Here is a 25,485-nt window from a genome sequence, read left to right on the forward strand (position 1 = left end):
CTGGGACATGAAAAGGAATCCAGAACTTTATTCTTTTGCCATTTTTAAAAATTGACTTTCTGCTGAAACAAAAAAATGATGGCTGCTACAAGCCATATGGCCACAGCGTGGGCCCTTTGTTCTGGGAGCTACCATCAGCAGTTACAAGAACAAAAGAATCCTTTTCTCAGCCAGTGGAATCTGTCACCTCATTGTACAGGCTCTTTGTAATCACAAAACCAGGATACTAGCACACTGAAACTCGTTATGCCTGCAGAGCAGCTAACAAACTCATAGCACACCTGGGACTGTCCAGGCCCGTTTCAAATGAGAACCAACAGATGATATTTGCAAGTGATAAGCTCACCCCTCTAACAGAGTCAGGGAGTCTGCCTAGATCATAGCTTCCCAACACCAGACCCTCAATATGCCTGGTAACTTTCAACAGCTAATGACTGGGACATTATCAGTCCTGAAATCAAAGCCATTTCCAGGCAGTGGTTAAACATCCCTTTTGATGTCATTGTGGAGAATGAAGGTGGCATGACTCAAGTGACCATTTTGAAATCTCTATATGCCTTTGAGAGCTGACAAATCTTCAGACTGTTGTTTTAACATCAACCAGAAAGGACTCCAGCCACCCGTCTGGGCAAACAGTCGGTCACCATATCTCAGCTCCTCCAAGCCTGTCTCTGCAGAAAATTTCTTACCATCACCAGCAGAACCAACCCAGTCTCTGTGAACTGACTTCATCTGCGGTAGCCACACCAACTGCAAAGTGAACCCTACAACTTCTGTCTTCAGCCAGCTGAATTCAAACTTCTACGTGAAAGAATTCTTCACTGGACTCTGAAAATCACGTGAACTAATATTCATTTTCTGTGGTTCTTCTACTGTTAAATTCCTTTTCTCAAACTCCACCCCCATATAGAGAGAGGGGGAGGGGAAGGGGAGGGGAGGGGAGGGAGAGAACAGAGAGAGAGATTGAGTGTGTGTGTGTGTGTGTGTGTGTGTGTGTGTGTGTGTGCGCGTGCATGTACGTGGAGTGGGAAGCTGCAGACACTCCTCCCCCAGTTGTCTTAATGTGAATAAACTAATCTTGAGAGTTAATCACAACACGAGTTTGCTGCGGATTATTAGTAAATTGGATCACACAATACTTTAAAAATAATTCAAAACACATTCTGCTTATAGACAGGTGGTAAGAGGAAGTACAAATTTGCCTGTCTCTCTCTGCCGGTATCACTATAAATGGGATGATTTTGATAAGCATAAATGAATCCTTGGTATGCATCTACACAAATTCTTAAAAGGTGTTAGAAAAAGTTGATGAGGTAGTTAAAAAAAAACAAATGGATTACTTGAAAATAAATCATGCTAGAACTTTATGAATGACTGGTTAGGCTTCAGCTGGAACATTGTCGTTAATTTTTGGGCACCACACTTCAGGAAAACTATCCTTAAAAACATCACTTTAAAATCAACATCACTAATAAACAGATCATTACCACATTGCTATTTGTGAGAGATTGCTGTGTGAAAATTGGCTGCTGTGTTTCCTACAAAAGTGACTACACTTCAAAAGTTTTTGGGAAATCCTGATAATGTGAAAGGTGCAAGTTTTTCGTTAGTTTTGTAACTGAGCTTCATTCATATAACAACAGTGACTATCTTAAGAACTGTTCAATGTATGTATAGTTTAGGATGTTCCCAGGATACTTGATAAAGTTGCTACAAAAAGTTCTCTTCCTTTCAAAAACAACTATCATAAAATATGTAAATACTGAATATGGTTTTGAGCTGTGTGCACACCAAATAGTACTGAAATGGAAACATTCCAAACTTTTCATTTAGTGCTGTTAAACATGAGCAAGAGAAGATATCTTCAGCCTAAGTAATGATATAGCTCAAAACCCAGGTTGCAGAAATATCAAAGTATCAAAAACCTGATTCTTTGGACATATTAACCATACCAAAGATTATAAAATTGGTCTTGTGGTCTTCTAAATCAACAATGGTAATGCACAATATATACTTTTTTAAAAGTCTACTTGAAGAGCTTTGAATTTCTGACTTTATATGCTGGTCTAGGTGAATGTTCTCTTTAAGGTAAATTAACATATATAGACTTTAAAGTTCATGAACTCCTTTGCTAATACTATGCAATCTCACCACCATTGTCTTTTTTAAGGCAGTTAGCTGTTAATACTTTGATCTTCCTGTGGACATCTGCAGGTTCTAATATCATGCTGTTCAAACTGAATAGAAAGGTCAGGACTTCTATCAAAATCAGCCATATAAATCAAGTATCCTTTGTATACCAGACAGACTGGGTATAATTAACATGTTTCAACAAACCAACTTCCTCAGTAAATAGATCCTTATGGATGTAACCAGATGCTTTCTAACAAAATGTGCCAGTATTTTACTTTACATTAAGCCAGTTAGTGGATGCACTAAAAAGCCACCAGCTGTGATCAGTCCCATTGTTCTACTGGTTGCATTCTCTTGGTTCAGGCAGTACTTTTAATCATGTAAGCATTGGAATCTAAATCATCTCAGCAATGTGTTCTTCTTCAAGAAAATATTAACGTGTATACTTTGACATTTACTCTTAAATTATAGTAATATTAAAGTAGTTAAGTGTTCAAAATATGCAGTTTTAAGTTTGTAAAATTACGCAGAATATAGTTTAACAGAAAATCTAATATATAAAAAAATTTAACATAACAAATACAGCTGCTTAGCCAACATAAACTTGTGCCCTCAGCTTCTCATGGTACAGTAGAAGTTGTGAAAAGTATACACCTAGCGAAACAAAGTATTATAGAGTTTAAACAAAAATAAAAATACCCACATAAACTCAGCAGGTCTGACAGCATCTGCGGACAGGAACACAGGCATACGGACTCGAAACGTTAACTGTGTTCCTGTCCGCAGATGCTGTCAGACCTGCTGAGTTTTTCCAGGTATTTTTATTTTTGTTTTGGATTTCCAGCATCCGCAGTTTTTTGCTTTTATTATAGAACTTACACGGCTAACGACATGGTCATCAGCGGTGAGTAATGGGAGTGGAGGATGCACAAGAAGCTAGAGTGGAGAAAGAGAGTTCCTGAAGACCAGTAAGCAGGCCAAAATTAAACATGCCTGGAGCTAGATGAATGCTGTGAACTAAAGCAGCATTATAGTCACTGAAGCTCACTGAACACAGTATTCATTGTATGCAGAGCAGCAATACATTTAACAGAAAGGAATTGCTATGGAGAAAAGTTTAGAAAGGCTCGGAACTTCTGAGCAGCAGGAATGACGCTCAAAAAGTCCCCCAGCTTGACGACGCTGTGCATTTCTACCAGGGTCTTCCAATCCCGGCTTTCAGAGAAATGCACAGCGCAGCGTACCTCAGGGAACTCTGTTGGAGCAGAGTAGAGTTGGGGGAAGACAGGATAAGTACCCTTTTTAGGACACTAGCTACCATATAAGTTTAAGGGTCTAGTCTTAATGTTAGCGAATGGGTGAGCGGATGGTCCGGTGGCTCAGTGAATGGGCCGGCAGCTGGGTGGGCAGGTGTCTGAGCGGATGTGCCAGCAGCTGAGTGGATGGGTCGGCGGTTGGGCGGGGGTCTGAGTGGATGTGCCGGCGGCTGAGCCTATGGGCTGGCGGCTGAGCCAGGTAGGTGGTAAGTAAGTCAGGTGTGTAGGTGGGTGAGGTGGCTAAGGGGATGAGGTGGTTAAGGTGAGTGAGGAGGTCGGTGGGTGAGGTGATGTGCGTGGACTGGTCAGGTTGCGGCGTAGTCAGTGGTCAGGGCTGTAGTCAGATGGTCGGGGTTATTTTGTTCAGATCGGGAGGTTAGTTGGGTGGTCGGGGTATTTGGATTGGATTGGGAGGATAGACGGGATGGTCAGGGTATTCAGATCTGGTTGGGAGGGTAGACAGGGGACAAGGTCATTTGGTTTGGGTCGGGAGAGTTGTCGGATCCAGAGGGTAATTGGGTCAGGTTGGGGGGACAATTGGGTCAGGGGTTGTTCTGCTCAGGTTGGGAGGGGTAGTTAGGTCGGGGGGAGTGATCGGGTGTTTGGGGGTAATCAGTTGGGTGGGGGTAGGAGGGTAGTTGTGTGGTTGGAGGGATAGTCAGGGGGGCAGTTAGTCAGGTTGAGTCAGGGGGATAAGTAGGGTGCTCAGGAGGTAGTCAGGGTTCAGGGCTATTTGGATTGGGTCGGGGAGTGGAAGCGGGGATATTCGGGTTGCGTCAGGAGAGCAATCAGCTCGGGTTGGCTTTCCCTGTAACCCCTACCTCGAATGCAGCTTGCAAAAGGAACACTGAAGCAGGAGATCAAGAGTTGCTAATTTATCAAAACGAAAAGAGCTCTGAAACTACTTTTGAAAAAATGCCTTCAGAACAGGACTAACATAATATGTATGCATAATATTATAATAACTAATATTTACATTTTCCTTGTGAAAACAACTTCAAGGTTTTACACAGTCATTGAATATCAGCAACTATTATCAAAGTTCAATCTCCATACACAGTAAGCTATAGACATTAATCTGTTGGGGATAAAAGAAGTGGAATATTCTGAGTGTACCTTCTCCTTTGTACAGTTTCAGTCAGAGGTGCATCTTTATTTTTCTTAAACCAGTAGAGCATGTATTGACAACAGTTAAGATAATGACACTGAAATAATGGCAAGGAATTAAGTAGGAAAGAAAAATGAGGAAGCTGTATACAGTGACTAAAATACTTCAAAAGAATAAATAAAGGCAGAATTCTTCATTTATTTAACTTCCACAAACATACAAGATATTATACTGTTACTAAGATTGGCAATGTAATTTTTAAGATCAACATTGTAAAAGCATTTGGAACAGAACAGGCTTAAAGCAACTGTAATACTCAGCTCAAGTCAAAAATGCTTAGTAAAGTCCACATCGTATTACAGGCCACTACTTTGAAAATGACTTTAAGAAATAATTCACAGAACCCAAAGTGCAATTCCTGAAAGAGCAGAATTTACATTTTCCTCATATATCTCAGCCTTCCAAAATGTAGTCCAGAATCTGGACACCAAACTTAGTTGAGTAATGGCTTTATCCAAGATCTTTATTTTTCTTTAGAAAAACTGCTAAACAGGCAAAATCTAAATAAGAGACTAATGCCTTGTAAACATTAAATAAGCAATTCTTTTTTTCATGGATGGAAAACATGATGAATAAAACCTTGGTAAAGAACAAAAACTGCTTATTAAAAACCTTTCCCTACAAATCTACTAAGTATCCTCAGTGATACACTTGTTTAGGTTCTTCAGATTCCTTCGGTTACAGTCCACATGGTGTAGCAAACAAAACTATGAAAAAATATGCATAGTAGAAATATTTATTGTAACAATTATTTCAAAGCATTTTACAGCTATACCTCTGCTCCCTGAGAGAGCCACTATCTGTCCCTTTCCCTACACCCTTTTAAATATTTTCCAATATTTATCCATTTCCTTTCTAAAATTATGTTAAATTATGTAAAATTATATTATCTTCTTGCATTACTATTTATTGTAAGGAACTTAGTACCCTAATAACTTGCCTTAAAATGATCTAACATCTCCCTCTTTCCTGTTAATATTAAATTTACGCCCTCTTGCTATGGGTGCAAGAATTCTTATTTAAAACATCAAAACCTCTCAATTTTAAGCACTCCATATATTTTTCTTACCCTTTACTCTCTAATGAAAAGAGTTTCCACCCTTTGCTCATAACTAAAGCTTCTTGTCACTGGTAGCTTAGTAAGCTCATTGGGTGGATATAATATTAACCTAAAGATAAGAAAACAGGATGAAAGGAAAGGTATAAAAGATTAAAAAACAAATACTCAGGGAAAATAATAGTTGTGGGATGTAATATTAAGAAAGTTGGTAATAAAGGAGAATGAAATATTAGAGCATATTAAAATGGCTGTGTAACAATATTTAGAGCATCAAAAAGACAGGAATTGAAGGCAATATGAGTGAGGATATAAATTTAGGGAGGATAATTGAAAAATGGCATGAACAGAAAAGGATGGCAATAAAATATACATGAATTTAGGAGTGACAGGAAGAAAGAAGGGGTGGAGGAATAGCAGTATTAGCCATAAATAAAAATTGCAGTAGCAACAAAGAACATATGTCAATGCAACAGCATTTGACCCGGAAGCAGTACAGTAAGGAAAATTTGCAATTTCTTCAAAAGGTTTGCAGAATCTGTAATTGTTAAAAGGATCCCTGAAAAGACTTGTAAGAGTCTGCATCAAAGGTAAAGAGCTCAATTGTAATTTTCTTGGACAATAAGAAATACTGGTCCACGTGACCTGGCAACACTCACCTAGAAGCAACAGGAAGGAAATTAAGAAAGAACTGACAGCCACAAAGGAGAGCTACAAGCAAAGGATCTGGTGGATGAGGCATGGATGCAGACACAAAGAAAAAGCAAACAGAGACAGAAAGAGGAATACACTGAATTCTTGTGAGGATAAGCAGCAAATCTCTCTTAGGCAGAGGTCAGCTTTTATGTTTGGCAGAAAAGGATACAGGAGCTATGGAGGTACTGTGCATGCTGGCAAAAATGATCTAAAGCCTGGAAAGTTGTGTGAATAGCTCAGAGATGCCAAAGAGCTGGATGTTTTCCCAGAGTGGTCAAACCCTGAACCGAGGTGTTAGTGGTTGGTTGGCTCAGAAAGGAATTCTGGGAAGCTACACCATCAAGACTGCCATGACTCAAGGGAGAGAGGGCTCATGAAGGTGTGCTTTGCTCATAATAATCGTACTCATGAGACTTGAAGGTGAACGCTGTTGTGGGATAGGACTCCTGACCTACCCTGCATGAATAAAACATATCATGGAACTGTATGACGATATTTGTGCAGAGAGTGACGTGGGTGTGTAAGATGTATCTTTGTTGTATCAACTATTTAAAGTGAAATTTAACTTTTAATGGATGTATCACTGGCCTGTTAATTCATGTTTCATTTACATTGATTTGGATTCATATTAAAATAAAAGTTGCAAAAAGTGAAATATTATTGGTAATTTCTTCTTTGGGGGTCATTTGGTAAATCTGGTTACTTTGCTTAACAGTTATCACCTCAGGAATCGCAAGCCATAGAGATAAAAGCAGAATTCATATCGATTGCTGTAAAGGAGAAGAAGGATTCACATTAGGAATCCTCAACATTGAATCAGGACTCCATGAACTCTCGTGTCATCAGGTCAAACATGAGCAAGGAAACCTCCTACTGATTACCACCTACATCCCCCCCTCAGCTGATGAATTAGTCCTCCATGTTGAACACCACTTGGAAGAAGCATTGAGGGTGGCAAAGGCACAGAATATACTCTGGCCAGGGGCTTCAATGTCCAGCACCAAGAGTGGCTCAGTAGCACCACTACGGATCTGGCCGAGTCCGAAAGGACATAGCCATAGACTGGGTCTGTGGCAGGTGAGGAGGGAACCAAAAGAGGGAAAAATCTACTTGACCTCTTACCAATCTACCTATCGCAGCTGCATCTGTCCATGACAGTATTGGTAATAGTGGCCACTGTAAGTCCTTGTGAAGACGCTACCATCAAGACGGTGGCGGGGGGGTGGGGGGGGAGAGAGAGAAGAGATCAACCCTGGTTCAATGAAAAGTTCAGGTAAGCATGCCAGGAGCAGCTTCAAACATATGTAAAAATGAGGTGCCAGCCTGGTGAAGTTACAATATGCAGGACTATATGCATGCCAAACCGTAGAAGTGGCATGCTAAAGATAGAACTAAGTGATCCCACAACTAATGTACCAGATCAAAGCTCTGCTATCCTGTCACATCCAATTGGGAGTAGTCTGGACAATTAAACAACTATCCAGAGGAGGCAGCTCCACAAATATCCTCATCCTCAATGATAGGGGAGCCCAGTGCTTCACGGCAAAAAAGGCAGAAGCATTTGCAACCATCTTCAGTCTACTCCCGAGGTCCCCAGCATCACAGGTGCCAGACTTCAGCCAAGTCGACTTACTCCACATGATATCAAAAAATGCTGAAGGCAAAGGTTTTGACATTGTGAAGGCTGTGGGCCTTGAGAACATCTCAACAATCGTACTGAAGACTTGTGCTCCAGAACCAGCCATGCCCCCTAACCAAGCTGATACCGTACAGCTACAATACTGGCAATGTCAAAAATTGTCCAGGTAGGTCCTGTCAACAAAAGGCAGGACAAATCCAACTTGGCCAATTACTGCCCGATCAGTCTACTCTCAATCATCAGCAAAGTGATGGGAGGTGTTGTCATGGTGCTATCAAGCAACACTCACTCAACATTAAGCTGCTCACTGATCTTCAGTTTAGGTTCCACCAGAGTCACTCAGCTCCTAACCTCATTACAGCCTTGTAGAACTGAAGTCCAGAGGTGAGGTGACAGTAACTGCCCTTGACATCAAGGTAGCATTTGACTGAGTGTGACATCAAGATAGCATTTGACTGAGTGTGGCATCAAAGAGCCCTAGCAAAACTAAGTCAGTGGGAATCAGGGGAACACTCTCTGCTGGTTGGAGACAAAGGAAGATGGCTGTGCTTGTTGAAGGTCAATCATCCCATCTCAGGACATCATTGCAGGAGTTCCTCAGGCTGATAGCCTAAACCCAACCATCCTCAGCTGCTTCATCAATGACCTTCCCTCCATCATAAGTTCAAAAGTAGGGATATTTGCTGATGATTGCACAACGTTCAGAACCATTCGTGACTCCTCAGATGCTGAAGCAGTCAGTGTCCATATGCAGCAAGGCCTGGACAACATTCAGGCTTGGGCTGAAAATTGGCAAGTAACATTTGCACCACACATGCGCCAGGCAATGGCCATTTCCAACAAGAAAGAATCCAACCATCTGCCCTCAACTTTCAATGGCATTTCCATTGCTGAATCTCCCACTATCAACATCTTCAGGGTTACCTTTTACCGTATACTGAACTGGACCAGTCACATAAATACTGTGGCAACAAGAGCAGGTTAAAGGCTGGGACTTATGTGGCAAGTAACTCACCTTTCGACTCGCCAAAGCCTGTCCATCATCTAAAAGGCACAAGTTAGGGGTGTCATGGAACAATCTCCACTTGCCTGGATGAGTGCAGCTCCAACAACACTCAAAAAGCTTGACACCATCCAGGACAAAGTAGTCTGTTTGACTGGCACCCCATCCACCACCATAAACATTCAATCCCTCCACCACTGATACATAATGGCAGCAGTGTGTGCCATCTACAAGATATAATGAAGCAACTCACCAAGGCTCCTTTGACAACACATCCCAAACCCATGACCTCTACCACCTTGAAGGATAAGGGCAGCAGATGCATGGGAACACCGCCATCCGCAATTCCGCTGCAGGCCACATACTATCCTGACTTGGAACCATATCACTGTTCCTTCACTGTCACTGGGTCAACATCCTGGAACTGCCTTCCCAATAGTACTATGGTTGTACCTACACCACATGGACTGCAGCGGTTCAAAAAGGTGCCTCATCACCACCTTCTCGAGGACACAATTAGAGATGGGCAATAAATGTTGACCTAGCCAGTGACACCCACATCCCATGAAGAATAAATAAAAAATCTATTAGGGGTATACTACAGGCCACTGAGTAGTGGAAAGAAAGTACAGGGAGGAAAATGTTGGCAAATATTTGAAATGAATAAAAACTCAATCATTTTCAACTACTCCCAAATAAAATAGCTGGAAGAGGAAGTGAGAGAGGAAAAGGGAATCGAGTTTTACAGTTTACAGATTCCTTTGTGGCCAAGTATTTAAGAAACACAATAAGGTAGAAAACACTATTAGACGTAGAAATGGGAAATCAATTCAAGCAGATAAGTGTAGGGATGTCGAGGGAATAGTGATCATGCATAATAAAATAATGATGAAGAGATATAGTACAAAAGGTCAAGTAATACCTGGAAAAAGGCAACTGTGAGGATTGAGATAAAGAAGGTAAAATAACAATATTTAAAAAGAAATCAATAGAGTTTGAGAAAAATATATCCACTAAAAAAACAGGCTAACCAGGAATGAGGTGCCCTGGATCAGTATAGAGGGGAGATAAATTTAAATTGAAAGAAAGAGTCATTCACAAAGTACATAAACAATAAAGGAGAGGATCCCAGGAACATCATGAGCTTAGGAAAAAAATTAAAAGACAGTTAGGGAAGCAAAGGAAAAATTGAAATGAAAATATCAAAGAATATAAAAAAGAAACAGTCAGATATTCTGCAGGTGCATTACGGCAGGGTCATTGGGATGATCAACAGAAATTGACAGATGAAAGTGAAATGATAGAGAAAGATATACATCCTTTTTCAAAGCCAAAGTGGACAGATGGGGGTCATGTGACATGACCCATGAGCTGAAGGAACCTGTAACACTGTCTTGTTGTACTGCCAATCAGTCTGCCATTTTCCTTCCAGCAAGCAGCAGCTCAGGAAAAAGGCTCAGTCCAGGTTTGAATGCCTCCTCCTGCCCATCCCATCTACACTGTTTCTATTGGAAATTCTGTACCAGCACCTACAAGTCTAATTCATCTCTGTGTGCCTGTCTCATCATGGAAGTCATCTCCACTGGAAAAGTGAATTATTCAGCACCAGTCTTCAACCTACCGACCTCTGTGAAGGAATACGCCATTGGACTTTGATTCTGGACTCTGGACTCACAAGAAACAAGAATTCTTTGCTCTGTGGTCTTTGCCCTGTAAATCTCTCTTTCTCTATCCCTCTTTTATTGTATGAATGCACCAGGGGCTACGTAGCGACACCCCCTCCAACGTTTTAACTGTGTGTGAATAAACTGAGTTTACCCTATCTTGAGTTTGCTGTGAGATCATTAATAAATACTGGATCACACCAAAGCTGAGGGGCCTGGGAAAATATGCCACCACACAAAAGGGGAAATCAAAATACCTTTCTGTTTACGGACAGGCGCCAGACTCTCTACCTCACCACCGCCTTCTCTAGGGCAAGTAGGGATGGGCAATAAATGCTGACGTAGCCAGCAATGTCCACTTCTCATGAGTGAGTAAACAAAAAGGTGGTAACAGGAGAAATCAGGGCTGTTTAAATGAAACTCCCTCCTGTCCATAACATTATGCATGCTTGGCTGAGAGCCCAGGTTCATGAAAGAATTATCACAAGAGGGGGTTTTGTTTTGATAGCTGGAGAGAATTGTTGACTTTGCTTGATTGAGATCTTTAAGTGGTTATAACAAGTTGTTCCTTCAGCGATTTTTTTTTGCCAATGTCTCAATGTTTATTTGCACAAGATTAAATGTGAAGTGTTTGAAAACTTTGTAATTGATATTTTAATGGTCTATCCTATTGATACTTTTATAGGGTTGTAGGAGTAGCAATTTTTTTCCCCATAAATGAAGAGTTGTGAAAGGGTGTTTTTTATTTCCCCTCCCCATAACACATGTCATTGTTACTATATGGCTCATTGCTTCTGTGTATTGTGTATACAGGATGAATGGGCATGGAAGGGCCAGGTGCTGGCATCAGCTGGAATACAGAGGACATGGGGAACAAGGAAGGAACATGGCTAAGCTCTTTTGAACTTGCCTTTCAAAATATTCCTGAAACCAGGCTATAGTTTACAACTCCTCTTGGGGGTCGTGAATCACGAGTCACGAAGAAGCAGGCTCAATGCCACAAAAATTGCAGAGGGCCTGGAGATGCTAATCTCACAATGGAGTCAGATACATCAGGAGCGAACTCACACCCTTATCCCGCGCCAGCGACAATTTGGGGTGCCAGAAATCAGACGGGAATCCAGAAATTGGATCCCACCTGCCATATTTAAATGGCCCCAGAGTCATTCTGACTCCATGAACACCCAGGCCTTTACTTCAGTTTTCAATGAACATGCTCACAAAGTGGAAATGGCAATATTATAAGTTGAGGGATATTACAACAGTTAATATAGAAAAAAAGAAAATACTCGGCAAACTGGGGCAAAACTCCAGGTCCACATAGATTTCACTTGCGGATGCTCAAAGAAACGATGGGAGATAAAAGCAGTGCTATTAACCATACTGCATACAAAAATTCAATAGATAAAGTAATAGTGTCAGAGGACTGGCAAGTAGCAAATGCAATTCCATCTTCAAAAGGGGAAATGAAACCTATCTAGTGAACCATAGACCGGTTAGCTTAATTGTCAGTGGTAGGAATGATGTTACAATCATTCATAAATCTCTGAAAAATAATAACACAAGTTGATAACACCAAAAGAGTGCAAACAATTTATTGGGATCCATTTCTGGAGAAACGAATGCAAAATCAGAAGGGGAATGTTTAAATTTATATAGAATCTTGATTAGACCACACCTGTGTAGCTTCAGTCTCCATACTGCAAAAAAATGATTGCGATGCTGGAGAAACTGTAGTAAGGTTTGCAAGGGGTTTACCAGAATTTACAGGATGCAACCATCATGAAAGATCTAAAGAAGAGATTTGATGGAGCTCTTTAAAATTATGAAGGTGTTTGAGGGTGTTTGAAAGTGTTTATATTTGTGCACATATGCGAAACAATATAGGACTTAGGAGCAGGAGTAGGCTATTCAGCCTTATGAGCCTGCACCACCATTCACCAAGATCATGGCTGACCTGGTCGTGTCTCAACTCCACATTGCCGTCTGTCCCACCATAACCCTTCACTCCTTTGTCTATCAAAAATCTGTCTAACTCTGCCTTTATTAAATGATCCAGCCTCCACTGCTCTCTAGGGAAGAAAATCCCACATGTTAAAGACGCTTTGAGAGAAAAAAATTTCTCCTCATCTCAGTCTTAAACAGTATACTTTTTATTCTTAAACTGTGACCCCTGGTTCTAGTGTCTCCCAGAAGTGGAAACATCTTCCTGGTATCTACCCTATCAAATTCCCTCAGGATCTTCCATGTTTCAATGAGATCACCTTTCATTCTTCTAAACTCTAAAGGCCCAACCTGTCCAACCTTACTTCATAAAATAAGCCCCTCATCCCAGGGATGAGTCAACTTTCTCTGAACTGCTTCTAATACAATTGTATCTTTTTCTCAAACAAGGAGACCAAAGCTGTACACAGTATTCTAGATGTGAACTCACCAAGGCATAAGAGAGCACAAGTAATACAAAAAAGCCATTAGTAGATCAAATTGAAAAAAATAATACAAAAACACTTGCATTTATATACCACAGGACATCTCAAAGCGCTTTACAGCCGAAGTAGTTTTTTTCTGAAGTGTAGTCACTGTTGTAATGTACGAAACATATGCAACCAAGTGGCACGTTCCCACAGCAAGTTCCCACAACCAGCAATGTGATAATGACCAGATAAAATGAGTATTTTTGTGATGTTAGTTGAGAGATAAATATCAGCCAGGACACGAGGATAACCGCCCTGTTCTTCAAAATGGTGCCTTAGAAGCTTTTATGTTCACCTGAGGGTGCAGATGAGACCGCGGTTTAATGTCTCATCTGAAAAATGTCCAACATCTGAGTACTGTATTGGAGTGTCAGGCTTGACTTTGTTTTTGCTCAAAGCTTGGAGTGGGTCTTGAACCCACAATCTTCTAAGAGGCAAGAATGCTATCAACTGAGTGATAGCTGACACAAAATGTAAAACTGATAAAGAATGTGAGAGGGATTTTTTTTGAACATAGTGTGGTGAGAATGTGCAACTCACAACTATGTAGAGTGGTTAAGATACAATTATTAAAGGGAAACTTGTTGCATACACGAAGAAGAAAAAAGTGGAAGGGCACAAGGACAATATGAGAGTAGCTAATTAGTGTGGAAGGAGGCTCCCGAGAGATATCAAAAATCAATGTGAACCAGTTGAACTGAACAATCTTTTTCTGGGTAGTAGATTCTATGACATTCTCTTAAAGGCCTTTATGAAATACAGTTTCAAAAATGGAGAGTAGCTTCTTAATGCAGCCTCATCAATGATTTATGCAGGTTAACCATATCCCCTGCTTTTGAACTCAGCACTTATTTATAAAGCCCAGAATCTCTCTGTCCTCCCAACTTTAAAGAATTGAATATCTTCCATCCTTGCTCACCTGAACATCCATCAGCAGCTGGAAATCCAACTGAGAAGCAATGTTGGTATTACTTACACCAAATAATACAAAACGTCAGCTCCGATTCAACCACTGGGGCCTAAGAGAAGTATTGGAATGACAGCCCTTCTTCTTTGTTCTAATGCCAATCCTATATTTCCCTTCGCATTTGGGAAACCATTTATTCTTTCAGAAAAACAGCTGCTTGTCTTAGACAACTTTGTGAAAATCATTTGTTCCTTTACGTCTGACACTACCAAAGCTGTTCTGGACAAGTTTCACTGGGTATTTAAGGTGCTCCTAACCTGACTTAAACGACACCTCACTCTCCTTAAATGTTGAACAATTGCACTTCAATAGAAGCCATCCAAAACTCGCATTTAAATCTCAAAGTTCGGAGGTTCCAACTGTCTTACACCAAGTTAGCCAGAAAAAGTTAGAAGAATTAAATCCAGACCAGAACTACATAGGTCTCCATGTGGTCTAACAATACTTTTAACATGATTTCTCTGCTGTGGGAGGCTATGGTTTGGAGACTGGAATTAGCACAGTTGGGAATTAGACATGGACATGGGTGATATGGATATCTGGTTAAGCAAATCAGTGGAGCTTCAGAGCAAAGAATAGGTTAGCACTGACAATCGAGGCCAATTGGAACATGTGAAAGGATCCTATTTAATTGCATAAATTTGGATTTACATTTCAGCAGTTTAACTACACCTTTTTTGAGCACCAAAAAGTTGTCCCGTGAGGCTGAATTTTCAGGGGCCCCAAAGGCAGGAATGGAAGTGGGGGAGCCCTGAAAGTAGCAGCACCAGGCAGTGTGGCGTTGGAAATAATGAGCAGCATGGGGGAGTGGGCAGGACAGGAATGCCTTTCCCCTTCCAATTCAGGACAATGAAGACTGTCAAAAAACTCATTTAGAGTTTATTGAACAGGTGGGATGGTGAAGGGGGAGCGTGGGATATTTAAAAGGCTGGACAGGTTTCAGAAGCTGTCAGTTTCAGAACAGGTGATGGGAGGTGTGGGACATAGTGAGGAGCCAATCATGGCTGCCCCAGGGCATCACCTCAGCCCCATAAAAGAGGGTCAGCAGGGCAAAGGGACACTCAGCATTTAGTAAGGGGTGTTCTTGGTGCTGCATTGGTGGTAGGGAGAGTGGGCACTCAACAAGCTATGAACATGATTGGCAACAACCTGGCATCAAGGGCCAGAAGAGCAGGGGGCAAGGTTGCAAAGGACAATTAGTCAGCCACTTGCCCAAATGTAAGGCTCCAGCTGGCAATGGGGGCATGACGGTCAGATATTGGGTCCAAACAGCGATGAAGGGCAAAATTCTCCTCATGAAAGGTCAAACCCCAAGGAGCATGAGAGCACAGGAGAGCAACAGTGGCAGGAAGGACAAGGAGACTATATCCTCAAAACAGGTTTGCCCTCCAAAGACAAAGCCACCTGGGGAGGACCGAGAACCAGTGCCACAGGAGACAGCAACTCTCCAGGAAGATGACGTTGACATCTGTGACCTTGCTGTCAAAGATCTCACACCTCTGAGTACTGGTCACCATGCCCTGCCAGTAACAGTCAAAGTGACCACTTTGGAGCCCAGTTGCCCTTCTTTGCTTCTGGTTCCTTCCAAGGATCAGCTGTAGACCTGAATGGCATATGAAATACAGCTGCACACCACTGCATCTCGTTGGTCATGGATGTCCTCTTTGCCAAAGGTGGACAGCACATTCATTTTACAACAGACACAGCCTCACAGGAACAGTGGGCACTGGGACTTGCCTCCATCGCTGGATTCCTCCAGCTACAGAGTGTCATCGATTGCACTAATGTGGCCATCAAGGTATCCAACAACCAGCCAGTGAAATCCATCAACAGGAAGGGTTACAATCCCTCAACATCCAACTGATCTGAGACCAAAACATGAGTCTTCCCAGTGTGTGCACTCACTTCCTAGTGGCTGCCTTGACTTTTCCTTCCTCCATCTGTCCTGGCAGCCTCAGATTTTAACTCCAATCCCCAAAGTGTGTGGATGGATTCTAGGGGACACGGGGAGTCCCTTGAAGAAATTATGATTGACCGCTCTATGAGAACCTCAGACAGAGACAGAGGTGATACAACGTACTCACCAGGACCACAATGAACAGGTCACTGAGCACCTAAAGCTGCAGTTCCCTGCCTGGACCGGTCAGGGGGTGCCCTCAATTAATATCCTGCAAGGGTCATTGTGATGGTCTGCAGCACTATCCATTACAAAATCCTCTAGAGGGGGATAGACCTCGAGAATGGTGAGGCCCTGGGAGGAGACAGTTCATTGACAAGGGCGGGACGGGGGGGGCGGAAGGAGCAGGAGGCAAGAGAAGGAATTGGAAGTGGAGGGAGATGACACTGAACAATGATGTGGCCCTGCTACCACCCTCTGGAAAGAAGACTTCTCTCCTTTGCCTCACGGCCTCCAGCATTACAGTCAGGTCGCAACAACGAAGTGAGGGTTGGCCCTGCCCCGAGTGCCAGGCCTCCAGCACCCCTGTTCCATCACATTTCCCTCTGGTGAAGTGGAAGGATTTGGCACGATCATTAGATCATTCCCTTTGCACAACCAGCTGCCTCAGTCAAGTGTCTAAATGAATTCCCACACTTCATCTGATCCAACTCCATTCCCACTCTCATTGGCTCTTAGTGGACAGGAATCCATTTCCATATCAATTAAAGACTCACCACAGTGAAAATCTGAACTTTTAAACAGTTTCCCCGGAGACCGGTTTCTGACCCTAAAATAGACCGGTTCCGGATTTCCATCTCCACAGCGAAAATTCAGCACATGTTTTCAGTGATAAGCAAAAGCTTTAGCACTTGAGGAGGAATAAGGAGTAAGTTGAAATTATTGCCCTTGCCTAGGTAAGAAATATTTGGAGAAACTGCTAGCTGGTTCAGTGTTAGGGACTTGTGAGTTAGTCAGGCTAACAAGCTGTCCACATGAAATGGAACTTGCTTAAAGAAATAATCCAAAGCACAATCTTCTGAATGTAATGCAGTAGCAGAAAAAAGTTGAACGGAGAAGAAATGAAGGCCACAAGGCAGGGAAGAGAACAATAAGAGCTACAGACCAGTGAGTCTCATGTCAGTGGTAGGGAAACTATTGGAGAAAATTCTGAAGGAGAGAATCTATTTCCACTTGGAGAGGCAAGCTTTGAGATCAGGGATAGTCAGCATGGCTTTGTCAGAGGGAGGTCATGCCTAACCAATTTGATTGAATTTTTTTGAGGAGGTGACCAGGTGTGTAGATGAGGGTAGGGCAGTTGATGTCGCTTATATGGATTTCAGCAAAGCCTTTGACAAGGTCCCACGTGGGAGACCGAGAAAGAAGGCAAATTCACATGGGATACAGGGTAATTTGACAAGGTGGATTCAAAATTGGCTTAGTTGTAAGAGACAGAAGGTGATGACAGAAGGATGCTTTAGTGACTGGAAGCCAGTGTCCAGTGGCGTACCACAGGGATCTGTGCTGGGTCCCCTATTATTTGTCATTTATATAAACGACACAGATGTCTAGGGTGGGGGGTAGGATTAGTAAATTTGCAGATGACACAAAGATTGGCCGGGTGGTTAACAGTGAGGTTGAGTGTCTTGGGCTACAGGAAGATATAGATGGGAAAGTCAAATGGGCAGATAAGTGGCAGATGGAATTTAACCTGAAAAATGAGAGGTGATACACTTTGGAAAGAGTAATTTGACAAGGAAGTATTCAATGAATGGCATGACACTAGGAAGTTCTGAGGAACAAAGGGACCTTGGCGTGTGTGTCCACAGATCTCTGAAGGCAGAGGGGCATGTTAGTGGGGTGGTGAAAAAGGCATATCAATTTATCAATCAAGGCATAGATTAGAAAAGTAGGGAGGTCATGTTGGAGTTGTATAGAACCTTGGTGAGGCTACAGCTGGAGTACTGTGTGCAGTTCTGGTTGCCACATTATAGGAAGGATGTGATTGCACTGGAGGGGGTGCAGAGGAGATTCACCAGGATGTTGCCTGGGATGAAACAATTAAGTTGCGAAGAAAGGTTGGCTAGACTTGGGTTGTTTTCATTGGAGCACAGAAGACTGAGGGGCAACCTGATTGAGGTATACAAGATTATGAGGGGCATGGACAGGGTGGATAGGGAGTAGCTGTTTCCCTTAGTTGAAGGATCAGTCATGAGGGGACACAAGTTCAAGGTGAGGGGCAGGGAGTTTCAGGGGGATGTGAGGAAAAACTTTTTTACCCAGAGGGTGGTGACGGTCTGGAATGCGCTGCCTGGGGAGGGTGGTGGAGGCGGGTTGCCTCACATCCTTTAAAAAGTACCTGGATGAGCACTTGGCACATCATCACATTCAAGGCAATGGGCCAAATGCTGGTAAATGGGATTAGATAGGTAGGTCAGGCATTTCTCACGTGTCGGTGCAGACTCAATGGGCCGAAGGGCCTCATCTGCATTGTACGATTCTGTGAAGAAAGTCAGCACTGGTGTTTGTATACCTAAATGGAGCTTTTCTCAATTTTAATGCTTCCCATTTAGAACCCATTCCCTGGTACTTCTTATACTCTTTTCCCATACCTTACATCCCTGCTGAACCTCGAGATCTTAAAGGGCAGGTATTGTAGGCAAGAAAGAGATTTTAACCTTATAAAGATGCAAGTTCCTTGAAGTAATATTTTAGTTAGCGTCATGAGCGTGGGGTGAAGTACAGAGGTGGTCAGAAGCAATCTGTCCTTCTCCTCTCCCTACAATTGTTCTTATTTTAATATCATTCAAAATTTACTATTTGCTTGGCAAATGTTGTATTATTTCACAAGCAATCATTTTATTTTCTGCAATATCATTATATGTTTTAAAAGTGTTTTAAATGACCACATTTTAAAATTGTACCTTTGCAAATGGAAAGGCTCTGTCCTTCCTTTTCTTTTATATACTTACTTTTGCTGAATTGGGATTGATGGGAAGGTGGCTGCTTGTTTTTTTCTGGGGAGTAGCTTCTGCTGCTGATGCTTGATCCAGAACGGCTGTGAGGAGATTCTCTTCTGTAGTATGGTGTTTCTCTTCTATGAGGGGAACGCTCTCTTACATGCGGAGAGGAATAGAAATTCTTTCTTCTGAAGTTATCCCTGTGAGAATATTATCAAAGATTCTATTTTAAATACTTTCTAACATGGTTCCACATTTTAAAACTAAATAAAAACATTTTTATTTTATTTTCTAGTTTTAAAATAAACCTACAAAAGTAATCTAGAAATGTCCATCATAACTCTCTCTTCTAGGATATATAAATGCATTTAATCATTTATTACATTAAAATTCTTTTGTACAGCATGCATATCCTAAGTGTCACATTGTCTACATGTAGAAGTTTCCCCATCACATACATTTCACTGATAACATCCTACATTATCCAACAGCACATCCTCTGACTTAAACTACCAAATATTCTGTAGTTTATGTAAAAATATTTAAACATGCCTCCTTTCTCCCACTTAAATTTTGAATTGTAAATTCGTAATCATGATTTAAAACAAAAGATGTACTAACTCTAAAATAGGTCTTCCATTTAATGATACTTGCATCAAAAATCAAAATTACCTAATTAAAATTAGCAGTTATGTCTGGAACAGTTTACTGCCCCCACTAATTTCTGCTGTCCTATCCTGTTATGCTATCCTGTTAGCGTCGATTTCCTTAGAATTCCACAGGCAGTACAAGAGTTCCACAGGCACCACAACTGTCCCAAATGTCACAAGTGCTCATTTGGTGTTCTACCTTATTGTGAAGCGCATGATTTCGTTTTCCCTTAACATTCATGATTTCCCACTTTCTTACATGGATCAGTGGATAGCAATCGGGAGAAGAAACCCCAATTGATATTTCAATTCTCTAGCTTATGAATAGTAACTGTGATTGCTGCCCTGAGATGAGCTAACTTGGTACTCTCTGGGAATGAAACCTGTTAACTTCTAGTCCTTTTTGTTTAATGCTTCAATGGGCTGTGTCTTTTCTTATTTGGAAACAAGTGCCAGGTAAAGAAAATATACAGCAACGAGGCATTACAATTTTTGAATGCAATATACTGAATGTTCACAGATATTGTAACTAGCTACCACTAGTAGAAATATAATTTTGAAGCGTAGCTCAATATTTTCATTTATCTACCATTTGAATTGGAATTTTATTGTGCTCTTTCATCCCTGTCTTGTTACTCCCCCAAATCCCCTCTCCCTTCACTGTAATTTGTTTTCTATTCAATTTATCTTCTTGCATTGCATTTTTCACTACCCCAAGTCCTCTCCCACACATGTAAGAGCATTGTCTCATAACCAACATCTGACATATTTCTGCCAAAGAGGGCTGTTGTTTGCTGATAGCTTGAGCTTCTGGGGAAAGACTGTACAGCTTCATCTTGAAAATAATTTAGTTTTTGGCACCAATATTGTTCTTGAAATAGTTTGATAAGCTTTTCAAGCAAAATTTTTTACTGCTATTGTTGCATTTTGTTTGGTGGCCATTTGATTTGCCAATTATTTATCTGGGTTATTTATTTACTCTTCAGTGTCTTTGCTGACAACTGCTCGCTTTTTTGTGGTTCTGTTTCTGACTATTCAGCACCTTTTCTTTTCTGATGCTAGTGGACATAAGGTTTGTTCCTTTTGCAAGGAAGGGTGTATTCAATTGATAACAAATCGACATGCTGTGAATGTTTTTACAACTTCTAAGCCTACTTTTCAGTAGCCAGTCTGTTAAATCCACAATTATAGGTCACCTTGAAACATTGGGAGAACATGTATTTGTATTGTGCCTTTAAGCACAGAAAAATTTTCAAAGATGATCCATAGAAACATAATCAGAAATAACAAAGAAGTCAATCCAAAGGAGAGATCAGTAGTTGTGACCAAATGGTTGCACAGGCCACTAATCAAAGTGCTGTGGCTGCATACTTTCAATCTTAATAAGGCAGCTTACCATTGGCAATTATTATTCCCATATTGAGACCAGCACCCCCAGCCCTGCCCCTCCCACCACACTTTTGCAATGCATTGTGTTGAAGACGCTAATTGCCGCAGTAGTGGCATAGTTATCACTTTTAGATCTCATTTTGGTCTATCTTAGATTCTTTCAGTTGACCTCTATTTTTGAACAACAGCCCCAGAGAATTTCTTCAGAAATAGGCAGAAACCTCGATATGGGGGTCATTTACATTGATTCTAAGAGTTCTTGATGGGTTTTGTAAGAGATAGAACCTCCAACCTTCCCTTATAATGCCCAGACTAATGAAAACTAAGGGAATGAAGCTGCTGGCAGGAACTACCTACATCAGGTAAGCATGGTAACTGTAGTCAGAAGGGTCTCAATGTGATACTGGAGGGCTGGTATGCCCTTAGGCCTCTAGAAGGACACAATTAGGACCAAGTTGGGTTGGAGATCCCAGGAAAGAGAAGCTGCTTACTTTTTTCTATTATAGATCTGTCCTTCTATATTGAAGCCACAATTGTGGCCCATGGATCTTTGGGGTCCTTTCTTTCTTAACCTTACTCATCTTCCTTTCAAAATAATTTTCAGCTATAATTCCGTTAAGCTACCATGTTATTTCCTCACTGAATACTTCTCATTATCAGTTCTGTTGAAGGGTCATGAGGACTCAAAACATCAACTCTTTTCTTCTCCGCCGATGTTGCCAGACCTGCTGAGTTTTTCCAGGTAATTCTGTTTCTGTTTTGGATTTCCAGCATCTGCAGTTTTTTGTTTTTATATATTTTTTTTTTACTTCTCATTCCAGTCCACCCTGATTCTGCACTGATTTATTAACGGTTCAGATTTTGCAGTCAGTGGTGAAGGGATGGCACTTGCCACTGAAAAAAACTGTTCACCAAGTTTTATTAAGTTATTATCCAGAGTGTGATATTGTTCTGACTTTGAATTTGGCACCATCTATGGCATCAGCAACAGTGCAAACACCAGGCAGGCTGATCAATCAGACCAAAAAGTTCTCATACAGAAAAGCAGAAATTAGAATTCATATCTTACAGAAAGCAAAATATTGATTGAGACATGCATGTAGGATTAAAGGTAGAAGAGGAAATATTAAAACAACATTTTGAAAAATTATGTTTTATGATTTTAAAAACCAACTGTCAAATGTTCTTCTGAGGAAATGTGCCTCCACACTTGTAAAATCAGTTTTTCATGGCCAGCGAGGTTGTTCAGCAACAATTATAACCTGGTATGCTATTGTATCAAGAAAGAATTCAGTTATACCTGATGAATCAAGGCCTAACATTTTCATTGGACTGTACAGTGAAAATGGTGTGCAAAAGTTGATATTCACACCAATTCACAGATTCTGTATTAACTGCTTTTCCAAAGACTACAACAGCTCAACCTGTGGAGTAGAGTCCTCTACATTTCCATGTTTAACTGGGAATGTACAGAAGTCAGGAGTTGCTGCCAGTTTTACATAGTAAGAAGAACAACATTGGCAGTTTTGCCTACAGTTACAACTGCAAATTCCAGACCATAATTGTTAGCAATTTCAAATGCCATCATAGCCTTTCCTCCTTTACCTCCACTTGTCCTCGTTTCCCTCAATTTCAATCTCTTGACTGCATCATTGTATAGAACCTCAAAGTTTCCAAATTCTCTTCTGATAGGACTCACCTAAGCCACTTTTTCACCGTCCACCTCATACATATCATCTAAAGCTCCAAAAATCTCTCCACATTTTTTTTGCCCTTACCTTCTGTGGATTTGCATGGATAGAATCATAGAAAGTTCAGCCAAGGTTGTTTAAGCAATTATGTCATATCAATGCTAGCTCTGTAAATGGAGTGATTTATTTATTCTAATCCAATTTCCTTATTATTTACCTATATACTTTCATATTCTTTGCTTGGAAATAGTTATTGATTTCAAATTTTAAATGATGCTGTTATCTCTGCCTTAGTAGCTACTAGCGGTACAGCATTCCATAATTGTTACAAATCATATATAGTATATATCCCCCTGTTACATTGCTGAAAAGAGAGACATGTTGCCGAAGGTTTCGTCTTGCAGTTAAAATCAAGAAAAGCGCAAGAACTATAAATTTCAAACAATCACAACAATTTATACTGTAGGAAAAAAGGATGCCAGGTATTAATAGTCCAGAATTTGGCACTCGTCACTGACCTTGAAAAAGAACTCAAAGCTTTTTTTTAGGCTCCAGAGTATGATGTTGTTCCAACTTTGAATTTGGTGCCATCTATAGCATCAGCAATAATGCAGGCAGCAAGCAGGCCAATCAGTCAATCAGATTGAAGAATTCTCAAATAGCAAAGTAGGAATTACAAAGTGGGGATTATAGTTCACATTGGCCAAAGTGCTGCCATGGAGAAAGCAACAGGGAACCATCGGTTCCCAAGCTCCTGGGGAATTCAAAAGAGGCGCAAGGCTTGTACATATGCCTTTAGTTTGTAGAGGACAGGTCCATTTCTAGCCAGCATAAATAAGCCACATTACGAGCTGAGCACGACTGCTTATCTTAAATTGGTTGTTATCAGTGCCCTCAGGATTGTTCAGCAAATGTTGCAAGTGCAGGTTGGTTGAGTGTGGTCTGTGCTCTGCCTATTACAAACAACCATAGCAACACTTTGGGCAATCAGCACCCTTTTTTTCCTGTAGTATAAATTGTTACGTTTGATTGAAATTTGTCATTTTCATGTTTGTCCTGATGAGAACAGACAAAAAGTTTTGGCAGCATGTCTCTTTTCAGCAATATTCAAGTTCTGAATCTCCTTTGTGACAAAGATGTGCTTATGTCAAATATTGATTTCTATCCATTGGTTGGAAAGCAGAAATTGGACTTTTTAAAAAGACAAACTTCGTTGAATCAGAAACTTTAACTCACAGCAAGATGGCTGACTCTAACTTAGATTATTCCACAATCGAATACTATTGAGAGGACACAGCAAGTCTGCGAAATCCATCACAGGCTACAACATATCCTGGGGTTTGTGAATGATTTTCCTTCCTGCCCTATCAACAAGACATCTATGGAAGCCACTTGCAATATTCAACAGCTGAAGACGAACCATTCAAAGGTTAATTGCTTGGACAAAAAGAGCTTAATTTTTAAGATAGCTCTCCAGATCAGCTAATCGTATTATAATTGGAATGTGCAATTATATTTGAATTACTGGTAGTTGAAGAGATCACATAATTAGCCCAAGTCCTTTGTGTAGTTTAAGCACATGTTGTTCCAAGCAGAATTGGACTTGCAGTTGAACTGTGGAATTCAATTCCGCAGTTGTGTCTCCAGGAGAAGAACCAACTATAGCTTCTATATCTTTGAATCGGAAACATCAAGACCATCAAACTCAACCAGAAGTCAGCTGACTCCCCAAAGTACAAACTCTTTTCCATTTGTTTGTGGACTCTTATTTGATCAATCTATTCTCCAATGCTCTGTAATCTGTAATTGTGTGGATGGACTTCAAATGTGTAGGTGTGCGCGGAAGTTGCAGCGTATCGTATTACTTTATTCAGTTCGATTTAAATATAATAAAACTAACCTTCTCCTTTGTTAAACTCAAGAAGACCTGTTAGGTTGGTCTTTTATGCTCACAGTGTGTGTAACTTTAAAAAAAAAAACCCTGTTGAGGTCAAATGAGGGGAGGGAAAAGAGGGGAGCCATTTGACCCCTCTTCACTTAGTTGTAACACCTTGTGATCAATTCATTAACTGGCGTAACTTATTTACTCTCTTGAACCATTAAAAAATAACATTTGATTCCCCAATAACCTATTTTGTTTCACTAAAAAAGTAAAATTTTTCAAGCCCATCTTCATAATTATAAACTTTCACTCCTCCGGTAACTGTAGTGAATCTTTTCTGTACCCTTCCTTTGGCTATATTAACTTTCAAATAATAGGGTACCAGATATTGTGCAGTACTACAACAATGGCTCAACCAATGTCTTTCATTAATTCAACAATACTTTGATTTTATATTGAGTACCTCGAAATCTAAAACCCAGAAACCAATTTTTCGATTTCTGACATTTTCTGCCCCACAGGATTTTCTGAGAAGAAAACAACTACTCTGATCCCTTTCCTTCCTCCAACGTGAGAATTATCTGTACAACAACAATCACTATGGTCCTGTGAAGTGCCTTGGGGCATTTTACTATGTTAAAGGCACTATACAATGCAAGTTATTGCCATACAACAACAATCAAGTTAATAACAATTAGCATGGATTCAGAAGGTGAAAATCCAGCTTGACTAGTCCCTTCTTTTGAGGAAATGACAATCCAAATGCACTGCAACAAGCCTTAAGTCATGGTATTCCTTGGCTTTCAAAAGACTTTGATAATGTTCCACATAAAAGGGCTATTAGTTAAATTCAAAGCTAT

At 40.8% G+C, this 25,485-nt stretch overlaps 1 protein-coding gene across 3 annotated transcripts in view; it reads right to left on the reverse strand.

Annotated features, from left to right (window-relative positions):
- Positions 1 to 25,485, reverse strand: part of pphln1 (periphilin 1) — a 203,169-nt gene that overhangs the window by 108,104 nt on the left and 69,580 nt on the right. For all 3 annotated transcript variants that reach the window (XM_041216311.1, XM_041216312.1, XM_041216310.1), the window contains one exon: positions 19,026 to 19,213. In XM_041216311.1, coding sequence (XP_041072245.1) covers positions 19,026 to 19,213 — 188 coding nt within the window. The remainder of the gene's footprint in view (positions 1 to 19,025; positions 19,214 to 25,485) is intronic.

This window comes from Carcharodon carcharias, chromosome 21 (genome assembly GCF_017639515.1).
Source record: "Carcharodon carcharias isolate sCarCar2 chromosome 21, sCarCar2.pri, whole genome shotgun sequence".
In the NCBI taxonomy this organism is placed as follows: Eukaryota; Metazoa; Chordata; class Chondrichthyes; order Lamniformes; family Lamnidae; genus Carcharodon; species Carcharodon carcharias.